General features: G+C 37.9%; 2 protein-coding genes and 1 long non-coding RNA gene across 3 annotated transcripts in view; 2 read left to right on the top strand and 1 right to left on the bottom strand.

The window, feature by feature from the left end:
- MAPK8 (mitogen-activated protein kinase 8) overlaps positions 1-5,542 on the bottom strand; it is a 71,087-nt gene extending 65,545 nt beyond the window's left edge. Inside the window, exon 1 of the mRNA XM_021539174.3 lies at positions 5,457-5,542. The gene's annotated coding sequence lies outside the window, so the exon portion shown is untranslated. The remainder of the gene's footprint in view (positions 1-5,456) is intronic.
- FRMPD2 (FERM and PDZ domain containing 2) overlaps positions 1-20,745 on the top strand; it is a 32,704-nt gene that overhangs the window by 7,965 nt on the left and 3,994 nt on the right. Inside the window, exons 7-21 of the mRNA XM_077784503.1 lie at positions 6,267-6,394; positions 7,346-7,417; positions 8,092-8,266; positions 9,086-9,236; positions 9,333-9,471; positions 10,351-10,503; positions 11,832-12,017; positions 12,920-13,076; positions 15,594-15,804; positions 16,636-16,739; positions 17,720-17,818; positions 18,897-19,004; positions 19,124-19,240; positions 19,693-19,928; positions 20,497-20,601. Coding sequence (XP_077640629.1) covers positions 6,267-6,394; positions 7,346-7,417; positions 8,092-8,266; positions 9,086-9,236; positions 9,333-9,471; positions 10,351-10,503; positions 11,832-12,017; positions 12,920-13,076; positions 15,594-15,804; positions 16,636-16,739; positions 17,720-17,818; positions 18,897-19,004; positions 19,124-19,240; positions 19,693-19,928; positions 20,497-20,601 — 2,141 coding nt within the window. The remainder of the gene's footprint in view (positions 1-6,266; positions 6,395-7,345; positions 7,418-8,091; positions 8,267-9,085; positions 9,237-9,332; positions 9,472-10,350; positions 10,504-11,831; positions 12,018-12,919; positions 13,077-15,593; positions 15,805-16,635; positions 16,740-17,719; positions 17,819-18,896; positions 19,005-19,123; positions 19,241-19,692; positions 19,929-20,496; positions 20,602-20,745) is intronic.
- Positions 4-5,618, top strand: LOC110475239 (uncharacterized). The gene is made up of 3 exons (XR_002466231.3): positions 4-22; positions 2,351-2,435; positions 5,530-5,618. It is a non-coding gene; the product is annotated as an uncharacterized LOC110475239 (long non-coding RNA).

The following is a 20,745-nucleotide window of genomic DNA, read 5'->3' as shown; positions in this document are numbered from 1 at the left end:
TCTAACCGAGGACACAGGAAAGGTAAGATTTTTAAAAAAAGATTATGTTTGTGAATTATTATCTATTTTGTCCCCTAAAGTGTGGGATTGACCATGTACCAGGTGACAGATACTCCTATGCAACTTGTGGTTATGTGACTTGGGAGGTATATTTGTGCTAAGTTGTAGGGAAGAAAGATATTTTTATATCTGATTATTTTTCACTTGTGTCCCACAGTACAGCTATAAATTTCCTGGCTACCATGTAGCTCCATCACCTCTTTCTTGCTTCATGCCCCCTTTGCCAGGTAAAGCTGTTCAGCAGATCACAAAGCTTGACATTATGTTTTTAGCACATGGGATCTTGACACAGAAAAGGTGGGGCTACCCCACAAATGCATATGGTGGGCAATGTCAAGACATCAGCTCTGAAATCAGCTGAATCTATAAATAACACCTAAGAGTGAATGTTCTATGGGGACATAATTCAGAGAGAAATTAGGCATATCATGGGAAAAAAACCCATAATATCATAGCCTCTCAGCCCTCAGCCCAAGGATGAGAAAGTGAGGTTACTGCTGTTGATGGTCTCCTCCTGCAAGGTGCTTTTCTGAAGCTCCAGAATTGCAATCAATATCAGCAGCAATGAAAACCTGAGACTGCAGCTGCTCCATGAGTGACACATACGTGTGAGTCACATACACAGTCACACACAGTGAAGACAAATTCAGAAGTCACTTTCATAAGCAATTTAAAAGACATTTTGGTCATAAACTTGACAAAGGCTCATTCCAGGGCCTTTGTGCATATCTCAATCTCCAATGAAGCACAGGTAGCTGTGCATACTCAGGAGTTTGTAATACAGGATTCTAAAAACACATGAGTAAACACAGAATGTGAGAGCTTATTTGTCACAAACATTCTTTCACAAAATAATACATCATAAAAAAAGCATTCTGCTATGATAAGAAATATTACTATCTAGCAGAGCACCATTATCAAAGGACATAAATATCTCTATCAAGACTGCACATTAGGAGCTCATTTAACATATAGTAAATCTACAGCATTAACTTCTTTGAAGAATACATGTTAATTTAATGTCAGGTGTGTGTTGGATTTGTGATCAAAGCATGGCAGTCTGGCCATGGAAAGTAGCCAAGTTGTCCCACTGCTAGAGCAGCTGATATAGAAAGACTAAGGAGAATTTTATGATCTTATCAAAATATATTTATACAAGTATATTAAAACCACAGTGCAAGCAGAGAATTTTGTGAGGTTTTCTCATTAAAAAGCATGTTGTTTCAGAACACAGGATTGAATCTTAACTTTGGTAACTAGCTTATCTCAAATCTCACATTTTGTCACTACCATCTGCAGCTTGAAAAAACCCCACATGTTTATTCTTATTTTAGCAATGGGACTGTAGATTTTCTAGGTTTCAAAATTGCAGTTGGTTGGTTGGTACACTAGAATTCAGTGTCACGTTTTCATGTTGGAATACAGAGTGAAGTCTCAGGGTGTAGTGCATGAATGTTTTATCAAAATGATTCCTTCCACACAGCTTGTTTACAACCTCTATCATCCTACTTATGTAATAGTTTGATATGCAAGTCTTCAAATAAGATCAATGAAATGATCAAAGTGAATAAGAATTTAACCTTCTCACCATTCCCTAAAGATTTCAAATATCTCTGCTGATACAAGAAACATTCATAGAACTACAACTTGTATAACCCTTTCTGGTTCTGCCTCTAAATTTCAGCCTTCATGACAAAGCAACACTTGTCCATAGTGTAGCAACAGAGATGATTGAAGGTGAAAAACAATGCAATCCTTATTTGCTAAGGAACCACAAGCCATCCACTATTCCTACCATGTTTGTATGTCGTAAAAACATTCACAATATATATAACATAGAAAGTAACCAGTGGAATAGATACAATCCTTTTCATTTAATTGATTTTATATTCTACTCTGATTAAGCCAGAGAAGTTTCATGCCTTTTTCTGCCCATTTTATGCCTGCAAATTGAAGAACAAAAATTGGACATAATTTCTGAAGAGAAAAAGCTGTTCCACAAATTACCCCCATACAGATGGAAATGACAGCCATTGTACCTACACAGCTGTTTTCCAAATTACATTCACATAAGGGGTTATGAAGAGGAAGTAACAATAACTAGGGAACTGGGAATACTGCTGGTGTAGTATTCATTAACCTTATTAAATAGCCATTTATCATGTCCAAGTGAGGATACAAGAGAGGAGATTGCCAGTTTAAATTTCTTCCCTGTTATAATTGTCCCAATATCCGATGCTGAGTGCCGCTACTATCACTTGAATTTTGAAATTTCCTATATTCATTGCAGGAAGAATTCCAGAGACACACAGATCATGTGACACCACACTTAGTGGGTCAAGGACACAAAGTAGCTACAAGCTCTTCATAAACAGGTAAGCTCAATTTATATTCTACAAGATGAAAGCTGTTTTATAAGCAAGTGAATCCAGCAGTTAGTGTGGCAATGCCAGTATCAGAAATGCCTGAATTGACATCTGAGCCTGCTTTGATAATAGATATCTATATCTATATCTATATCTATATCTATATCTATATCTATATATTATTATATTTATATAGAATAAATAACGTAATAAATACATAATATTCTACTATGTAGAATAAATAAATAATGTTCACCTACTCTTGGTTTGGCTCCAAGTCCAAAAAACCTGGGCCCTGAACGATCCATACAAAGCAGATGCAGGAATTCCACATTTACTCTGTACCAGTGTGTCCTGCCAGATGCCACAGGCCTCCCAGAATAGCTGCCCCCAGCTGTGTCTCCCCCAGGCAGGGAATCAGCATTAGTCCCCTGTGACTGAAACAGCTGGGAAACTGCTGCACAGACACTGTGGAAGGATGGATTTTATGATCTTAGAGGTCTTTTTTAACCTTACTAATGATATAATTTATGAAGGGAAAAATCTATTGAAAAGGTATTAATAGTCATCACTTTCCCTGTCAAGGCATTCTGCCAGAGTCCTTATTTGTCCACATTCAGATTTTGGATGTGGTCTAGCCTTGCTGTCACATTAAAGTGCTGTCACACCTTATGTGTTCTGTAGTGGTTATGTGAAACCATGTATATAATGTATAATTTTCATTTGCATTTCCATCTCAGTCCTTATACTGATTTTTCTCACTTGTGTCAGTCATGTCCAGCCCTGCACTGCCACTGTACTGGAGAGTTACAGGAAACCCAGGGTCACGAGCAGTAAAGACCTCTGCTCTGTCATGAGGATTAGCCTCATTTCAGCCATGGAATGGACAGCAGCCCTGTAGACATTGGCAAAGAAAAGTGAGGATTGTACAACTGATACTAAGTCCTTTTCAATAGCCAGGGAAACACCCCTGCTGCCAAACAAGAATTTTCTAGACTGGGTGTTAGCACAGTGCAGCTTCCAAACAAAGAGATGCAAGTACTGTCAGTCTCTAGGCATCACAAAGCCCAGAATCCCATAGTTAAGCACCATGTAATCCCTACAGACATCCCATTTAAATTGGGTTCTTGACCCAGTTAAACAGGAGTTTCTTCTTTTAACCATGACACGAGTAATTCAGGCCCACAGGAAATGCTCAATTTAGATCAACTCCCAATTAAATGTGTCCTAAGTAAACAGTTTGAACTTCCTGATAAATCAGCCATGATAATCTGGGCAATATGAGATACCCCAGTACACCTGTAAAACTGCAACAAGAGAGATCTACAAGCAGATTGCGGGATAGTGGCTGCTTTTGTCAAGAAAGAAGTCTCTGTCTACTTGTCTAACTACACACACACATATTTGTGTATGTGTTCACCAACATCTATATATGCATCATATATCTAACAGTTATATGAGTAACAGAGGATTTATTTACTGAGTACTTCACAGTAATTTCCATGCCTCTGACTAAAACTCTAGATATGATCTTAATGTACTTGATTTAAAATCATGCTGCCAAGAATAAGTTCACCTCCTCTGCTGAAGGACGAACTCTGTTCTCCAAATTTCCAGCAAGCTGCTTCCCATAGAACTTCAAGAACTTTAAACCCCACTCCTGGCTGTAAGCATCTGCAACTGAATGTCTACCACAGTCACCATTCTATTACAAGTACCATTACAGCAGTGGAGTTGAAATTACTTTGGAAATCACGTTTCCCATGTAGGAGTACAACCAACACAAAAATTAGTGATGGGTTTACTATCTATAAAGCTTACTTATATCATCATGCTCATTCTGTAGGAAGCCAAATTAACATAACTTACATCTCACAAAGTGAAGCTTGTAAACAAGGCTCTGGTCTATATCTAAAGAAGACACAACTGTAAAATCTGGCACATCTCACCTAACAGGAGTAATAACAGGAAGTGTTTTCCACAGTAAAAGAAAGCCTTCTTAATAATGAATTTTGGATTTTGAGGAGAGGAGAGGAGAGGAGAGGAGAGGAGAGGAGAGGAGAGGAGAGGAGACTCAATAATCATCTAGTCCAACTGCCTGAGCATTTCAGAGTTGACCAAAAGTTAAAGGATGTTATTAAGGTCATCTCCAAATGACTCTTAATAACTGACAGGCTTGGACCAGTGACCATCTCTTAGGTGGCCTGTTCCAGTGTTTGGCCCCCTCTTAAGGGAAAAAATGGTTCCTAACATCTCTGAACTCCACGTACTGTAGTTTTGAACTGCTCCCATGTTCCCTGTTATTGGATACTAGGCAGAAGAGATGAGAAACTACTCTAGTTAATTTTTGAAAAATTTTTAGAAATTCCTTGAATAGTTGCCTGATGTAAATCTTCAATGTGCAAAAGAAAATGATAAAACTTTAGGATAATGGAAAAGCTTCTATGTGTCTTTAGCATTTGCTGAAAAAATGTAATTAACAAAAATCCACCTCAATAAAACCCCTCCCGAACAACATAATCATTTCTTGTTCAAAGCTACAGTACAGAGACAGCTTTCTGATCTGAGGTTTCACACACCTTTTTCTTAATTAAATTAAAAAATCCCTCAGTTCCCTAGGACATTAATTTATCCTAATGAATTAGTATTCAAATAATTTAATTCCCATTTCTGGAAAAATTCTGAATAATGTAACAACAAACGTTAAGGCTTTCTGAAGCTTTTTTCTTGAGAAAATAATAAATGAGGAACTTTCTTCATCCTGTAGAATTCCCAGAAGGGAATGGGGCTGCACTTTTTGCCTGTCGGCTTCACCAAACTTAAACCAGCTGCATTTGGCTCACCAAATGAAGGAAAGAAACAAACCTGACTCTATTGAATCAAAGCAGAGTTTAGATTTATTTATAACGGAGAGTTATAAATAAATCTAGAGTTATACTCCTGTTAAATTTTTCTTTTTTTGTAAAGAGACATTAAGGAGCTTATAACAGACATTGTCCTGGACTTCATCATATTCAGTAGTTACTGTACCTTAAGATCTCTGCCCCCAGGTCACTGTTGTGTTGACTGCATGTTAGATCTTTTTCTCACATTTCCTTTGAAGGTCGGTGAGTGCTGTAGAAGAAATCCCGGGTGGAACTGCGAAGAACAGCCGACAGAACCTGATAAGCTTGGGATCCACCTTCTCTGTGTCCACAAAGGACTCCTCAGCAGCTGCCGCATCACAGAAATGTTTGTTCCACAGGAAGGAAAAGGTGAATGACGAAAAACATATAAGCTGATTTCAAAATGTAAATATCACTAAAGAGAAGCCTCTCATCTAATTTTTGTTTGACAATGATGTGCATATTAGCTACTGAGTCATCTTATTAGATGAGTATTCTAAATTGACAGACTCCAAATTAGGCATGATCCAGTTATGCTGTCAGAACCGAAGGCAGTGAAAGCAATTGTCTGTAAGGACTAAGCAAAAGCTCATAATTGAACCCTCTCTGACCTACATATGTGATTTCTGCCAGCATCAAGCACCATATGGACTGTTTTCCCCAACCACTTCGACAGCAGTTTCAGAACAGCAAAAACTTTACAGAGACAGTGTACCCAAATGCCTGCCAGCCAGTGATGCTCAAAGGACTTAAATTTCTTTTTACAGTGCATGTCTGGACAGAAAGCATAGGCTGACAGTGAATGGGCCCAGACAGTAGTTCTCCTAACTGACTTTTTCTACTTTCTAAGTTGTAGTAGGACTCTGTTAAATGGAAAGGACAAAGTTTCTTTCAAAGGTATGCTGTTTTGCAGTCTTTTCCGGTTTGCAAAAATTCAGAAATAACTTATTCACAGAAAACTCCACCATGATCCTTCATATGGAGTTTTCTGTTGTGGAACAAGAAGGGACAGGTTTCAGGCTGATGAACCCTTTCACCTCTTCCCAGTCCAGAAGCTCAGCAGTGACCAGTGACAAATATTTGGTCAAGAGCTTCACTTAGATACTTTGGAAAATTATATTTCCTCATATGAATTTTATATTATATTTATTTTATACATTATATTTATATGATTTAAATGTTGTGATTATGGTTTTTGTGGGGATAATAACAGCCTTTCACAGGAGTTCAGCAACTGTTACAACACAGTGCTACTCCCTCTTTAATGTGATGCAAAACTGCATTGTCTGTTGGTAAGACCATACTGCTATGAAATTTCTTTCTTTTTTTTTTTAAGTATCTAAATGGGTCAAGTTACTAAGTCACGGTGAATGGCTGGAAGGATTCACATCTTATTATTTGAAGACATTTAATTATTCTGTCTGCTTAAGGGATCTAAAAGCATAGATGTATCTGATAAAAACCCAATATATACAACTAGTTGAGATGGATACTCAGCAAGGAAAAAAGAGCTTAAAACTGTTGAAGTTATTTGCAATTAAAACAAAAGAATACAATGTCTAATAATAAGAACCATCAGTCAGCCTTTATTATGGGGAAGAAAGCAGCTCTGCATTTCAGTCTAGTTCTTAGGGAAGTTGGGCTTAAGCAATCACAGTGGTGTGTTTGTATGTTTCTGTGTCTGTGACTGTCCTCAAAGTAATTTGGGAATCAAATGAGAAAAGGTCTCAGAATAAATTGTTTCTATAAGTGTCATGAAAATAGATACCTTGCAAAGGAAATGGATTTTGATTAAGTACCTTTACAGAAGAAAAGGCTTCCACATGAGCTTAGCCCTACTTAGACCCTGGAGAGTCTACAAAGGAGAGACACCAAAGAGAGAGAAGTCACCAGTCAGCATTTGCACCTTATTCAACACTGAAGTCAATTAGGTCCAGCATACAGATCAATAGAAATGGGTTTCATTGATACTTGTGTTTGGGATCTTCATTCCATTAAGAAGACTTACAAAATTTCTAAATTGCCTCCTTGCAGTTTTCAGGTCCAGAATTTATTATTTTGTCAAGTGAACCACCAGTGACCTTACAGCTGCCTGGATCAATTGTGGTAAGAATGAACATTAAGGATTTTGAACAAATCCAGTGACATTTCAGTCAGGGCTCTTTGTAAATAGCACCTGAGTCTCAAGCCAGTATTCTCTCCATGTCCTCCTCTCAAAACAAGTTAGGGTTCCTTGCAGAGATATTGAGACTTGAAAGGGTGTCCATTAATTCTTAGTGCTATTTAGTTATTTCTGTTGGTGTAAAAAAAAGCTTGATTTATCCTTCTCAGCTAAGAATGTTCACTTTAGCCCTAGACCTTTGAGACAAAGACTGTGTAGTAAATCTGCAATATGACATCTAGTTCCAATGCATGGGACTTCTCCAGCTTGCAAGCAGATACTTTACCTTTCATCAAGGTAAGGTAGAAAGATGACAGCAGATAGCTGTAAAAATGAGAGCAAAACAAATTTGGAAGTAGCACCAAATCTAGAATAACTCTGGCACCTGGAGAATTTGAGTATGCTCATCTGTTTTGTTGTGATTCTTTTGGTTTTAAGGAAATAAGAAAAGTTTGTGATATTAATTTATGAGAAGGGAGGCAGAGATTAGCATGGTGTTGTGACCAATTCCATCAGTTGCATAGAGACAGGCTACTAGTGGGCCTCAATATAAAATGCTGTGGAACTTGCATTGCTTGTACTTGGCACTCATTCTTCATTCTTTCTTGCATGTTCTTAGACTAAAAAAGGGAAATCCTATTTGTCCCAAAGGGATCTCAATGTGATTCTACTCAATGGCCAGTGCCTTGAGGTGCAATGTGATATCAAGACCAAGGCAAGAGATGTTTTCAACACTGTGGTGGCATATGCAAACTTGGTGGAGCATTTCTACTTTGGCTTGGCTTACCTGAAAGGTAACGAGACAGTTATTTATATATGAGACAATGCCTCTGTAGTCACTTTATCAATGAATTCCAGTAAGAATTAATCAAGGAATCATTCAAGAATGCATCAAATAATCATTCATCAAGAATTAATTCAAAGATCCTTTAAGATCCTTGGGTAGAAGCAGACACAAAGCTTGTGCAAAAGTAAGGTATGTTGGTTTAAACTGCATTGCACTGGTGTAAAGCATGTCTGCCCTAGGACTGTGCACAGCACAGCCATACAACATTTACTCACTGATATTCCCAGGCAGAAAAGGCTGTATCCCAGCCTTGCACTCAAATAACACTGAGCCATGCAGGTCCAGCAGAAATTCCAGGAAGCATTGCACTGGGAAAGGCTGCCTGTGTTTATTCCTAGATATAAGTGGGAGTACAGGTTCAGCTGTGTCATCTACCAGACCCACATCTCCCTGGTCCCCTTCTGATGGCAGGCACAGCTGAGGCACTGGGAAAGAGCACACCTTGTGTGTGGGCATGAGGATTACAAAGGGGTGCAGAACCTGAGTGGTGAGAAGAATGCAAGCTCCATGAGTCCTTGAGTGATTTCTCAGATACCATACTAATCCAGCATCTAACATTTGTAATCCAAAATTACATACTGTCCTAAGTTCTACATCAAAGGAGCAATAACTAAAATTTGAGAAGTTAAAGCTGAGAACTAAATCTTAGCTGACATCCCCAATCCAATTTATTTTTTATTGCTAGTGATGCACTCTATGAAGACAGCAGAACTATGCTGCTGAAGTATATCCAGGTTTATCACAGAACCCAAAATTCTCATTTCAGGTAAAGAATTCTTCTTTTTGGATGAGGAGACCAAACTCTACAAAGTGGCTCCAGACGGCTGGAATGACCAACCCAAGAAGAAAATGTCCATCATTAATTTCACACTTTTTCTAAGGATAAAATTTTTTGTCAACCACTTTAATGTTATTCAGTAAGTGCAAAATTCTGCTGACTGAAGGAAAACTGGTAGCATTTAGGGATACCATTCAAAGCTCCTCCTGAGTTCCTAAACCCTTTTCTATTCCAGGCATGGCTTGACAAGGCACCAGTTTTACCTGCAGCTTCGTAAAGATATTTTGGAGGAGCGATTATATTGCAGTGATGAGACTGCCCTGAAACTCGGCGCTTTGGCTTTACAGGCAGAGCTTGGCAATTATGCTTCTGAGGTGTGGAGAAATAATACAGTATTTCTCAGAGGTCTCTCTCTACAACTTTTGCAGCTTTTGTCACATAGAGTTTAAAGAAGAAATGTGAATAGCAAAGAACTTCAGTTAAGTCCTCCAGATAAGTCCTTCAGACTTAATTTTAAAAATTACAAAATATTCCTGATTATGGAGTAGTAATGAGCCAGGTGAATTTGCCAGGAAATATGGCAGAATGATGAGAGAGTCTAGGTCCTTCATTGATAATATAGCCTAGAAACTCTAGAAAATCTGTAGAAAGTTTCCAACACAGGCCCAGCTTGGATGTGTGGAGGGGCTTAAAGAGATTAGTAAAGAGGGAAGAGAAAAGCAAATGAACGCTTCAGAATTCACAGCTGTCTTATGTGTAGGCTCAGATCCACAAGCTGCAAAGACAGGGAGGTCTCTGATTGTATATCTGAACTGGCTGTCCTAGTTTTCAAGTGCATATAAAACACCCATTTATGTTGCTTCCATAACTTCAGCTATGTAAATCAGGGTAGCTCTGTTAATTGAACTCGGAGTGGTCTAATCCATGTGGTCAGATCAATCATGGCAATGGGTCCCCCACTGTAGGTTGTACTGATGCAGCTGTAGCTGTCAGCTCTAAGGGCAGGACACGCCTGTAGGCCCAGATCCTTCCTCTCCTCTGCCCAAAGAAGTGATGTGTGCTTTGAGCAGCTGCCTGAGCACAGGGGCAAGAGGCAATTTGGCTGTCAGGACACTGCGTGCTGTCCCCAGTTTCCTTTGGGAAATGGCAGCAGGGTGACTTCTGCATATGGGTCACCCTGAAAATGGAATGCGATGAATAAGAAAAGTCAAGAAAGAACAAAAGGCTCCTGTCTCTTTGTTTTTCCCCCACAGATGCATGGAAAGAGCTATTTTCGTGTTGAAGACTACGTTCCAGCAAGTCGAATAGAGAAAATGACCCTGGCATATGTACAGCGAGAGCTTGCTAAACTACATCGTATGAATCGCTCCCTATTTGAGGATGAAGCTGAACTAGAATTTTTAAAGGTAACTTGCCATACCCCAAACACTATTTATTAATTTTGAGGTAGAGAGCCCCTCTCTATTTACCGTTGTTTATTTTCTTCTTGTCTGATACAATGGTAGATATGGTGAAAAAATTTGAATAGTCAACAAAAATCTCAAAATTTTATTCTGTTGTAGATACTGTCACTTATCACTGAGGGTTTTCATAACAAGTTTTGGTGTATTTGCAGCATTCTAAGGTTTGATGTAAATTTTTGGCATGTTACCAATATGTCTGGTATCCAGAAGATTATAAAACATGAGACTAAGCACTTTTTTGACTTCTGAAATTAAAGCAGCTGTTCAGCTACTTTCTAAATATGTAGTGATTGTTTGTTTAAAAGTATCTGTGAACCTTGGAAGTGAGGAAGGAGTTATCTGAAATATTTTTGCACTTGACTATTTCTCTAGAGCTCTAAAGTGTCACAATGACGTGGGATTTAACTTTTTTCCTGCTAATTTCTTTCTCTCCAAACCTCTCTGCTTTCCATCAAATGAAAAATATAAAGGATTAGATAATGGATAAATACCAGTAGTCATTTTGCTGCAGTGCCACATGCTGTTATTTATAGCATCATTTTAGTTCAGTTGCTATTTAGTTATATTAGTTCTTCATCTAACACTGTCAGTGCAATTAAGAAATAGATTGAAGCTTAGCCTAAATGACAGTCCCATGATGCATGGCAAATCCAATGAAGAAAAAGAAGCTTTGTTAGTATCTGTTTCAATGAATAAGTCTGTAGAAGGAGCCAACTCATCATACAAAGTGAGAAAGACAGACCCCATGGCAAGAAAATGTAAATTCCAAATATGAAAGGGATTAAAAATTAAAACCCAGATTCAGCTAGTGATTATAGATGCCCCAGTTTTCAGGACCTGAACGTTTATACTATGGTTACTTTCTGAAAAAACAGATCTTCTTAAAGTGTTTTATTTTGGTCACTGAAAACCTCTGTTCACAATTGAAAAGTCATTTGAGGATTCTACAGTAGCTTCCCAGAAAGAAAATATAAGGTTTTAGGATAAACTCATATTGGTCTGTAGATTAGACAGAAAATCCTAGTCCTATTCCATAGTTCTGTAAAGTGTCTGAGCCACATTTTAACACTTTCATGGCCAAGTACAGTAGGTAGAAAGACAAGCATCAACACCCAGAACCTCTGGGTGAGTTTCTCAGAATATCCCCTGCATGGTTAGATGGCAGGGGCAGACACTCCTAAGACACTCAAAAACATTTTCTCTTCCATCTACCTTTCTTCCCATGAATCTTTTTGAGTAAGGGCATGGTTAAAATACTTTTTCCCTACAAGGTGACTCAGCAACTTCCTGAATATGGAGTGTTATTCTATCGTGTGTCCCAAGAGAAGAAAGGGACAGAAGGGGACATCATCCTGGGAATCTGTGCCAAAGGCATCATCGTCTATGAGAACAAAAATCACACAAGAATTGCCAGTTTAAGATTCCAGTGGCGAGAAACAGAGAGAATTTCAGCTCACGTGAGTTGGAACTAACTGAATCTCTTCTCTACTCTACTGCTTAACTGCCTTTCTTCCTGTCGCTTTGATAAATTTATTGCATTCAGAGTGAGAATTAGATTCACTCTATATGGGCAAGTCCTTTCTGAAAAGAGCTTCAAATCAAAGCTGGATCTGAATGTGGATATGAACATACAAAGAATTCATTCTTTTTGAGGTATAGTTCCACAGTATTTATGCTGAGGCCAAAGACAAATTGCCATAAAACCAAATAATCTGGTGCTGACTATTACAGAGACTATGCCAAATCTCTCCACAGTATATTCCATATTAATTCATCTCTTGTCTTTACTGCTCTTTTCTTCTGTTTTTCTGACTACATCAGGTCATGGGATGATGTCTTCCACTTTCCAGATCTCATTATTCCCAACCTCATCTTTTAGTATATTGATGTTTGCTAACAAACTAATATTGGTGACAAGATTGCGACCCATTTCTAAATGGGATTTTGACATTAGAGGTGTATCAATGTACAGTTCAGGTGTCAAATTGGATTACACATTTCCCAGCTTGTTTGCTCTCCAAAAATATTCCTTCTCCCCGTTGGAGATATGTTCCCTTTCATATTAAATTTGTTTCATAATTTTAACATCTGTAGGGCCAAATTTTGCGGTTTTAGCACCTGCTATCACTGCATTCAATGTCCTAAGGTTCTTGACTTTTAACATAGAAGAGTTATGATCCCAATGACAGACACCTGGCTTACAAGTGTTGAATTTACAACAGGCATTTACTGCACACAAAAGGGATGGAGTCAGGCATAAATACAACTGAACAAACCAACAAGATTCTATAAATGAACTGTCAGTGCCTCAGTGTAATGACTGATATATGAAGCAACCTGTGCTTTTTTTCCCCTTCAGAGAAAAAAATTCATGATCGAAAGCAGCTTCAGTGGCAAGAAACACACCTTCATTACTGATACAGCAAAGACATGTAAATACCTACTGGACCTCTGCTCTGCCCAGCACAAATTCAATGCACAGATGAATTCTAGGCAACTTCGTCAAACTTCATCAGGTGAGCTAAAAATGCACTTTTGTTACTGGGACCGTAGGACAAGGTTATGTTTTAGGTAAGGTACATTCACCAATTCTGAGAATTAGAACCTGCCACCTCAGTTTCACTCTGTTTCAGTTAGAAAATAATGCCACCTACTACACTGAAAGTTTAAAGAGTCTAATTTGTCTGACTAAGTCTAATTTGGCATGTGCATGTGAATAAGCATGTGCAGGAGGTGAGAAGGGATTCTCTCATGATAACAGCTATGTAGCTAAACTCAGATTTAAAAAAGAAATAAGCATGATTTCACTTCCCATCAGGAGAATTTTGCTGCTGAGAATTCTGCAGAAATATATCCAATCTACCACAAATGTAATCTGAAAAATGTTCTACACAAATTAAAACTGTAATAGTGCCCAGACACGCTTGAGCTGCACTCAGTTATTTTGGATAAGACAGGGATACAACTCAATGGTTCAGTCCCAGGACAGAACCACTAAACCACTAAAGGCAACTGAGTCATACTCAATCATACAGCTGCTAGCAGCTCTAATCTTAGATTTTGCCATGTCTATGGAATATATGAACAGTACCTTCTCAGGCTTCAGGTTTTCCATAGTTGCTAACATGATTCTTCTTCATCCAGGGTAGACACATAGCACATCTCACCCACACTTTTCAGCATGTCCTGAAAAGATGAGTGGGTATTATTATGGGGAAACTGAGGCACATAAGAAATAAGAGCCTAAGCTGACAACTGTCATCATTCTTGACTTCAGTGGAGCAACATAAGTTTTCAGTAGCTCATCCTCTGCCTTGAGCAGAACCATGATCATTTACAAGCTCTGAGTGTTTGACCTGGTGAGTCACTGCAGGAGAATCAAGTGTCCTGCCTTATCTGCTGGAATGCTCCTTTCTGTAGTAAAACCATAAAACTGTTGGCAACAAATACTACTGTGGCATGTAACAGGATGATCGATATATTGCCTCCTCACCACTAAAGTCATTTTATAAAAGGTGAAATTTTTGCAGAAAATTGTTACCATGGAAAAAGGCCCTAGGGTGGCATTTAGATTCAAGGAATCTTGAACCTAAATGTTTGCTGTTGACATCTCCAACTTCTAAAATATTTTAGTGGGACTGTGCTTTATTTCATTCAAATGAGTGCTAATAGTGCATCTTACAGTTTCCTGTGTTACATTTGCTTGTGGTAATTTATCTTAAAATTATTGTATTCCATATATAACAGAAAAAATATATTGAGAAATAAGAAAGTTATAAGCCAAATGCTGATTACAAGTACACCAAATTACTGAAACAAGCCAGACTTACAGGAGCCACATGACCACAGGTTCTGGGGTTGAGTATGTGCTTGCTGTCCCAGAAGAAAATCTTACTAAGGCAGTGACAGATAGTAGTTCAAAACTCAGCCTTTGCCACCACAGTGAGGCTGTGAGTGATTATGAGGGTCTTTCTGCATGCTTCTGCTTCTGATGCACTGTTCAGATGTATAAGTCACCATCACTTCAAAACCTGAAGCAACCCTCTACATCAGAATCACCGTGGCAACTCCCAGGCTGCACTAATACTCTGGAGAATTAAACTTTCTGACACCTTAAGAAATGCCTCTGATCAAAGTCACTGAGGAAAGAGGAAACCCAGATTTAATGCCACAAAGTGGTGTTCTAGAGAGTTGTATTCAGGCTACCATTTGTTAGGAAAACACACAGCTGTCACATACAAGCAGAATTTAAGCTCATGTTTATGATAGCCTCTATCAAGCTGAGTTTTTGTTTTACTTCCAATGTGTCTCCAAATGCCTGATGTCTCTCCATCCTCCAAATCCCTTCTCAAGCCCACCCATTGAGAACCTAAATAAATAAATGTCCCCTTCAGCACCACCTTGTTTCAAAAAAACTAAATCTTTGGACAGATTTCTATATAGCAGAGCCCAGGCATCATTAAGCAAGTAGCAGATTTCACAGAAAGATAGAAAACTGGATAGCAAGTGTTGCCACCAAGATGGTCCCCGTTTAACTTCACTTGTGCAAACGACTCAGTTCCTTGGTGTCTCTCTGAACTTTGGAGAGCATGTGTTCCTAGAGTTCCAGTCTTCTCAGATATAAATATACTGGAGTGGAAGGTCTGTGAAGGATGAGAAACTTCCAACCCGGATAATTCATATTCTAAAACAAATGTTTCTCATACACCAAGCATTTACAAAATACACTTTACAGAAATATTTAGGTTTAAATTACATAGGGTTGTATATTTCACCTGTCTTTGTTGAAAGTGCATATGTAGTATAATTCACAGAAACTAAACCTAAATGCAGCATATACTTTTTATGACAGAAAACTCCTTCTACTCACCCTAAGGCCTACATATCACCAAGGATAAAAGAACAAATATATCTGTAATGTATTTTTTTTCTGGCACTAAAAATATTTTATTTGAAGTTCCTTTGAGCTTGAAAAGATGCAATAATATCAGTCAATTTTTTTTGCTTCTTTCACTCTCTTGCTTCTCATTCAGAGGATAGTAAATTTGTGGAAATAGACAAATCAAATCCTGCATATGCAGCTCAGCATGAACACCTTGCTCTTATTCAGAGACTGTCTCGCTCAGAGAATGTGCTCTATGGAGCAAACCTGGAAAACCTTTCTGCTGGGATGATGAGCAGATCTTGTGATAACCTCAGTGTGGAAACCAACAACAGGACTAGAGACAAAAGCAATCTTGGCAGGTAGGTTTGCCTTTTCTCTCTGAACCTGTGTAAGAAGACTCATACATAATTTCTTTTTTTTTCTAAAGTTCTTATTGTGATCACACCAGAAGATCTGGGGCTCCATGGTGCCAGCAGTAGTGCAAATGGCGGCAGGAAGTTTAATAGACTGAGAAGGACTTGAAAAAGAGTGACATATAAATTTGTACCAGACTCAAGAAGAAACCACTAATTGGGTTACAAGGAATTATAAAAATGAGGGTGAATAAATGTAAATTCTTTAATGTCTGTGTATCTTTACTGGTTTTGATCAGGAATGAAGATCTTACTTAGTTGATTCCTCCATGTCCAAGTGTGCAATTCATAGGGAAGAGTGCAAGAAGTTCCCCCTCTTTGTTTTGGTGCATTCACCTGTGTAGCTGCACAGCCTCCAGGCCTTTGATGAATTCTAGTGCCTTTTAGAATACCAAGAGCTAAAATAGAGGCAAGGAGAACATGAACTACCAGAAAAACTTTCAGACATTGTTTTGTTCAAATGGACAGCAGGGCTAAATGAATCATGGTGAAGTTATGCTGTGTTTTCCTGATACCTGCAGTCAGCTCAGAGCAAAGCATAGAAGGAATCAGTCATGATGAGTGTTCTAATGGCAGCTGTTATTTGGAAGCAAATGCTGGCAAAGATAAACCATCTCTCCCCTAAAATGAAATATATCCCAGAAATCAGAATACTCATTGAAAGGCTATATGCCTGTGCATTTTCGACTTGGCTCTGACAGACTAATGACAATGAAGAGTGCTAAATACTGCTGCTGATTTTTTATTGTAACACATTCTTCCTTCCCTGCCATGCAGATCTGTATCAGGGCTATCCCAGTCAGAAATGCACATCAATTTGAATGGAAAACAAAGGAGTTATGACTTCCTCTCTATCCATTCTACTCAGAACACAATCAGTGGTGAGTATAATAATCATAGATACAGTACCCTTCCATGTTTATTGTTTCAATAGAAGGAGACCAACATATATTTTACTTATGGATTAAAGACTACCATTTTTTACTTCTAATCCTGGAAATTAATCCAGAATTTAGCAAAACAAGCTGTTTTCTCCCCCTTAACTCCTGCTTTGCATCAGGTTCAGTGGTAAGGGACTTGGTGATAAAATTATTTTATAATCAAGTGCCCAATGCTCTACAGAGATGTAGTTAAGTACACCCAGAGACCCTTGCATGGGGCAATATCTCTGTGCTTAGAGGTCATTGTTTGGTTCAAAACTGAGATCTACAACTCAATAAATAATGCACGAGACAGCATAGGCTGCAGGTCTTTGCTCTTGCATTTGCATGACACTTCCTGGAATAAGGACTGGATGTCTAATTTTCTATCAGAAGCCAGACTGCATGCACATGGGGAGCCAATCTATGGCATATGAAGCTATGTTTATCTGGTTATTTATTTAAAAATTAGAACAGTGCTACAAACACACTGTGGCAACTGCTCAATGTTAATTAGTCACCATTGTAACCGGTGTTGATTGGATTGCACCTTCAGAGCCAAAAGGACCCACAGGACCTAAGGGTAGAGCCCACAGGAGATTTTGTGCCCAAATCAGCCTCAGGTTTAATGGGCACTACCTGCCTGACTCTTTAAATATTCTAATCTTAATAAAAATGTTGCAGAAAAATATATATTCTCCCAGAAAGGAACATTGTAGGGCGAGCTTGAACAGCTCTGTACAGAGTTTTTTTGAAAGAATGAAAACTTCTAAACACTTGTTTGAGCTTCCTTTCAGAATGATATTGATTCAAAGTAACAATAATGATGAAATCAAGGATAAAATATATATTAATTCTTGAAGCTCCAGTTTTTCATAATACATGTATATACTGTCTCCCAGCATTAATCTACATTTATTCTAGCTGCTTTGTTTCTGCAGCACCTGGATCACCATCCACCCAAAAGGAAGTTTTTCTAAGTGGTCTAGAAAGAGAAATCATATGTGTCAGTTTAAAACGTGACCCCAAGAATGGATTTGGTAAGTAATGAACATAAATGTTATGTTTGTTACTGGGACTATCAGATCCCAGCGCTAACACTGATGATTGCTGACTCAGGCTGGGCAAGACTATTATAAACTCCCTTAGTCCATTTATTCTTCTTACAGAGTAAGAGTACCAGTCTTTGTAAAGGACTCAGAATTTCCAGGACTGAAAAGGACTAAGCACATAAATCAAGACTATTATATTTTCAGAGGATTAAATAAGGCCACAAAAATCACAGGAATCAAGTCTTAAGAGCAGAATGAGAAAAACATGGTTTTAGTTTTGTATCTGAAATACACATGTGCTGATTTTATTTATTTTAGACCTTACATGTGGTGCCTGTTGTAGTGCAAAATATTTACACCAACTTCACATGAATGTTTCTCAACTTTTGGATTGTTATCTGGATAACATTTTTGTTATCTAACACCTTAATCACACTATCAGGTTCTTCTGGATGAGTTCAGACCATCAGGTTTCACAAATTACTATTAATACAGTTAAAAGTCAAATTTATAAATGGTGCATGTCTGTGTGTAATATCCTAATCCAAAATCCAACTATTATAGAAGTGAGAATAATATATTTCAATAGTCAGAGTTAGGATAGTGAAAATGAACTACTGAAAAATAGATTTAATTTTCTTGGATCTCTTACATTAAAAGTTTACATGAGCCACCTCAGGTTTCCTGGTTGCATGATATAGAATGAGGTTCAAATTTATCTTATGAGCTTTTATACCATTTCCCTCCTGCAGATGTTAAATGCTGCAGGTGCACCTAGTTCATGACTCTTGAAAGAAAGTAGTTAGAGTCTCTAAAAATATCGAGCCAGGAAAACATTGTTATTGGGAAATTATATCAAAGTAGTAACCAAAGTCACCAGCACACTATAATTGTAATGTAAGTTTAAAGCTCTCCCAAGTCAAGACTTTGATGCCCTGTAAAAGAAAACTCCCCATCCTTCAGATCATGTACAAAAGGTATTGGAGTAAGAGCATTTTGTGCTCCTAAGATTTATCTTTTTTAATACTGCCAGTGTTTGCATTCTCATGCTATCTCGTTTTTGCAGGTTTTGTAATTATTGGAGGAGAAAATGTAGGAAAATTAGACCTTGGTATCTTTATCGCTTCAATTATCCCTGGGGGACCTGCAGACAGAGCTGGAAATATCAAACCAGGTAATTTCCTATACTTTTTAATTAGAATTAAAATACTTGCATAGTTTAAAGTTAGCTATTCTGGATTTATTTCCTTATTTAGATGTGCTTTCTCTTGCTTTTATCTTTTTTTTCTTAAGGAGGACGACTCATCTCTGTGAATAATATTAGCCTTGAGGGTGTTTCATTTAATACTGCTGTTAAAATCATACAGAACTCTCCCGATGAAGTGGAGCTCATCATCTCTCAACCCAAAGGTATAAAGGCCAATGCCTCTGCTGGCTCTGGGATGCTAATAGTTAACTCAGGACACTCATATTTAATAGTCACTGGGATGTAGTACTACATTCCTGCTACTGACTGCCAGTTAGAAAATAGCTGACTTCTGGTAGGTATCATGTGATGTCTCTGCCACATCAGTGTGAAAAAATCTATTATGGGCTGCCTTGCTGAACACTAAAGGAATTTCAGCATTTCTTTCTGTGACAGAGAGTCATAGTCCTCTGCAGTAAAGAAGCAAACACATTTCTGGACACTTACAATAGCAGTGCTCCACTTTAAATTTACTAACTCGTTTTATACATCTGTTTTCACAATGAGTTGAAAGAATAAGTTACTTTCTCCACTTGTGCTGGTTATAATAATATTTTTCTTTAAGTTTACTTCCTATTTGTATTCAACAATATCTTATTTTGGCATGGGTTTTCAGACATGTATGAAGAAGGACTAAATGAAGAAAAGAATCTATCAAGAGGAAACAGCACTAGTGGATCTGAGATCTCTTGTGTAGACAGTGGGAGAAAAAAGATTCAGGATTGTCATACAGCTCTCCCCAAAGAACAGGACACAAATACAGATGACCTTGAAAAGACTCTCTCTTGGAATCTAGCATCAAAATTGGGCTCTAGGATTGCAGTTCCTTCAGCTGATAGCCTGGATATAAAGGTAACAGATTTTGATGCTGCTCAGTAATGTTACACCCAGTACACAGCATATATACACAACATACCAGATACATGTAGAAAGGAAAGTAACTGTGAAGGAAAGGAGATAGAAAACCTTAAAATAAATTACATTGGAAATGTCAAAATTATAGACATGTCTAGAATACGTGAATAAATGGGTAAACTGTTCTACAAAATGTTTTAAACATTCTCCTTCCTTTCCCAGGGAATGGACAAAATTTTTATTATTTTCTTGCAATCTTTTAAATTTTCACACTAGTCACAGAACATGCCATGTCTAATTTCCTATTTTTAGACATCCTCCCTATATATACTCAGGTTATGTGCTTTTAGACAGATTGCATTCTGAGTAGCATTAGCTTAAGCTTCCAATAATATCAGAGATATAAATGGTATCGCTCCAGGTTTACAGTGACAGCAGGATCAAACCATCTACATCTTCTGGAAATGCTGTCTTTCTTTTTTTTTTTTCTTTTTTTTAATTCCTTTCCCTCCCCTTTTTAAACCAAGATGCTGTAATCTCATTAAAGTTTTTATTTTTGAGACAGGCAGCTGATTCTTCTCACTTACCATCTCCATCAGAAACAAACTCAAGGGAAGTCTATGTGGTGGAGCTTGTTAAAGAAGACGGGACTTTTGGAATCAGTGTGACTGCAAGTGTTCCTGATAATCTTTAATTGTCTGTCAAATTGTTACCTGACTGAGAACAAAGAGAGAAGATAGGCTGATAACAGAAACTGTTAGCATGGCACATTTTAAACCTAAGTGTCCAACTGATTGACATGAAGTAGTGTCTG

This window comes from Lonchura striata, chromosome 7 (assembly GCF_046129695.1).
Source record: "Lonchura striata isolate bLonStr1 chromosome 7, bLonStr1.mat, whole genome shotgun sequence".
Taxonomy (NCBI): domain Eukaryota; kingdom Metazoa; phylum Chordata; class Aves; order Passeriformes; family Estrildidae; genus Lonchura; species Lonchura striata.
This window is presented reverse-complemented; position numbering and strand designations above follow the sequence as displayed.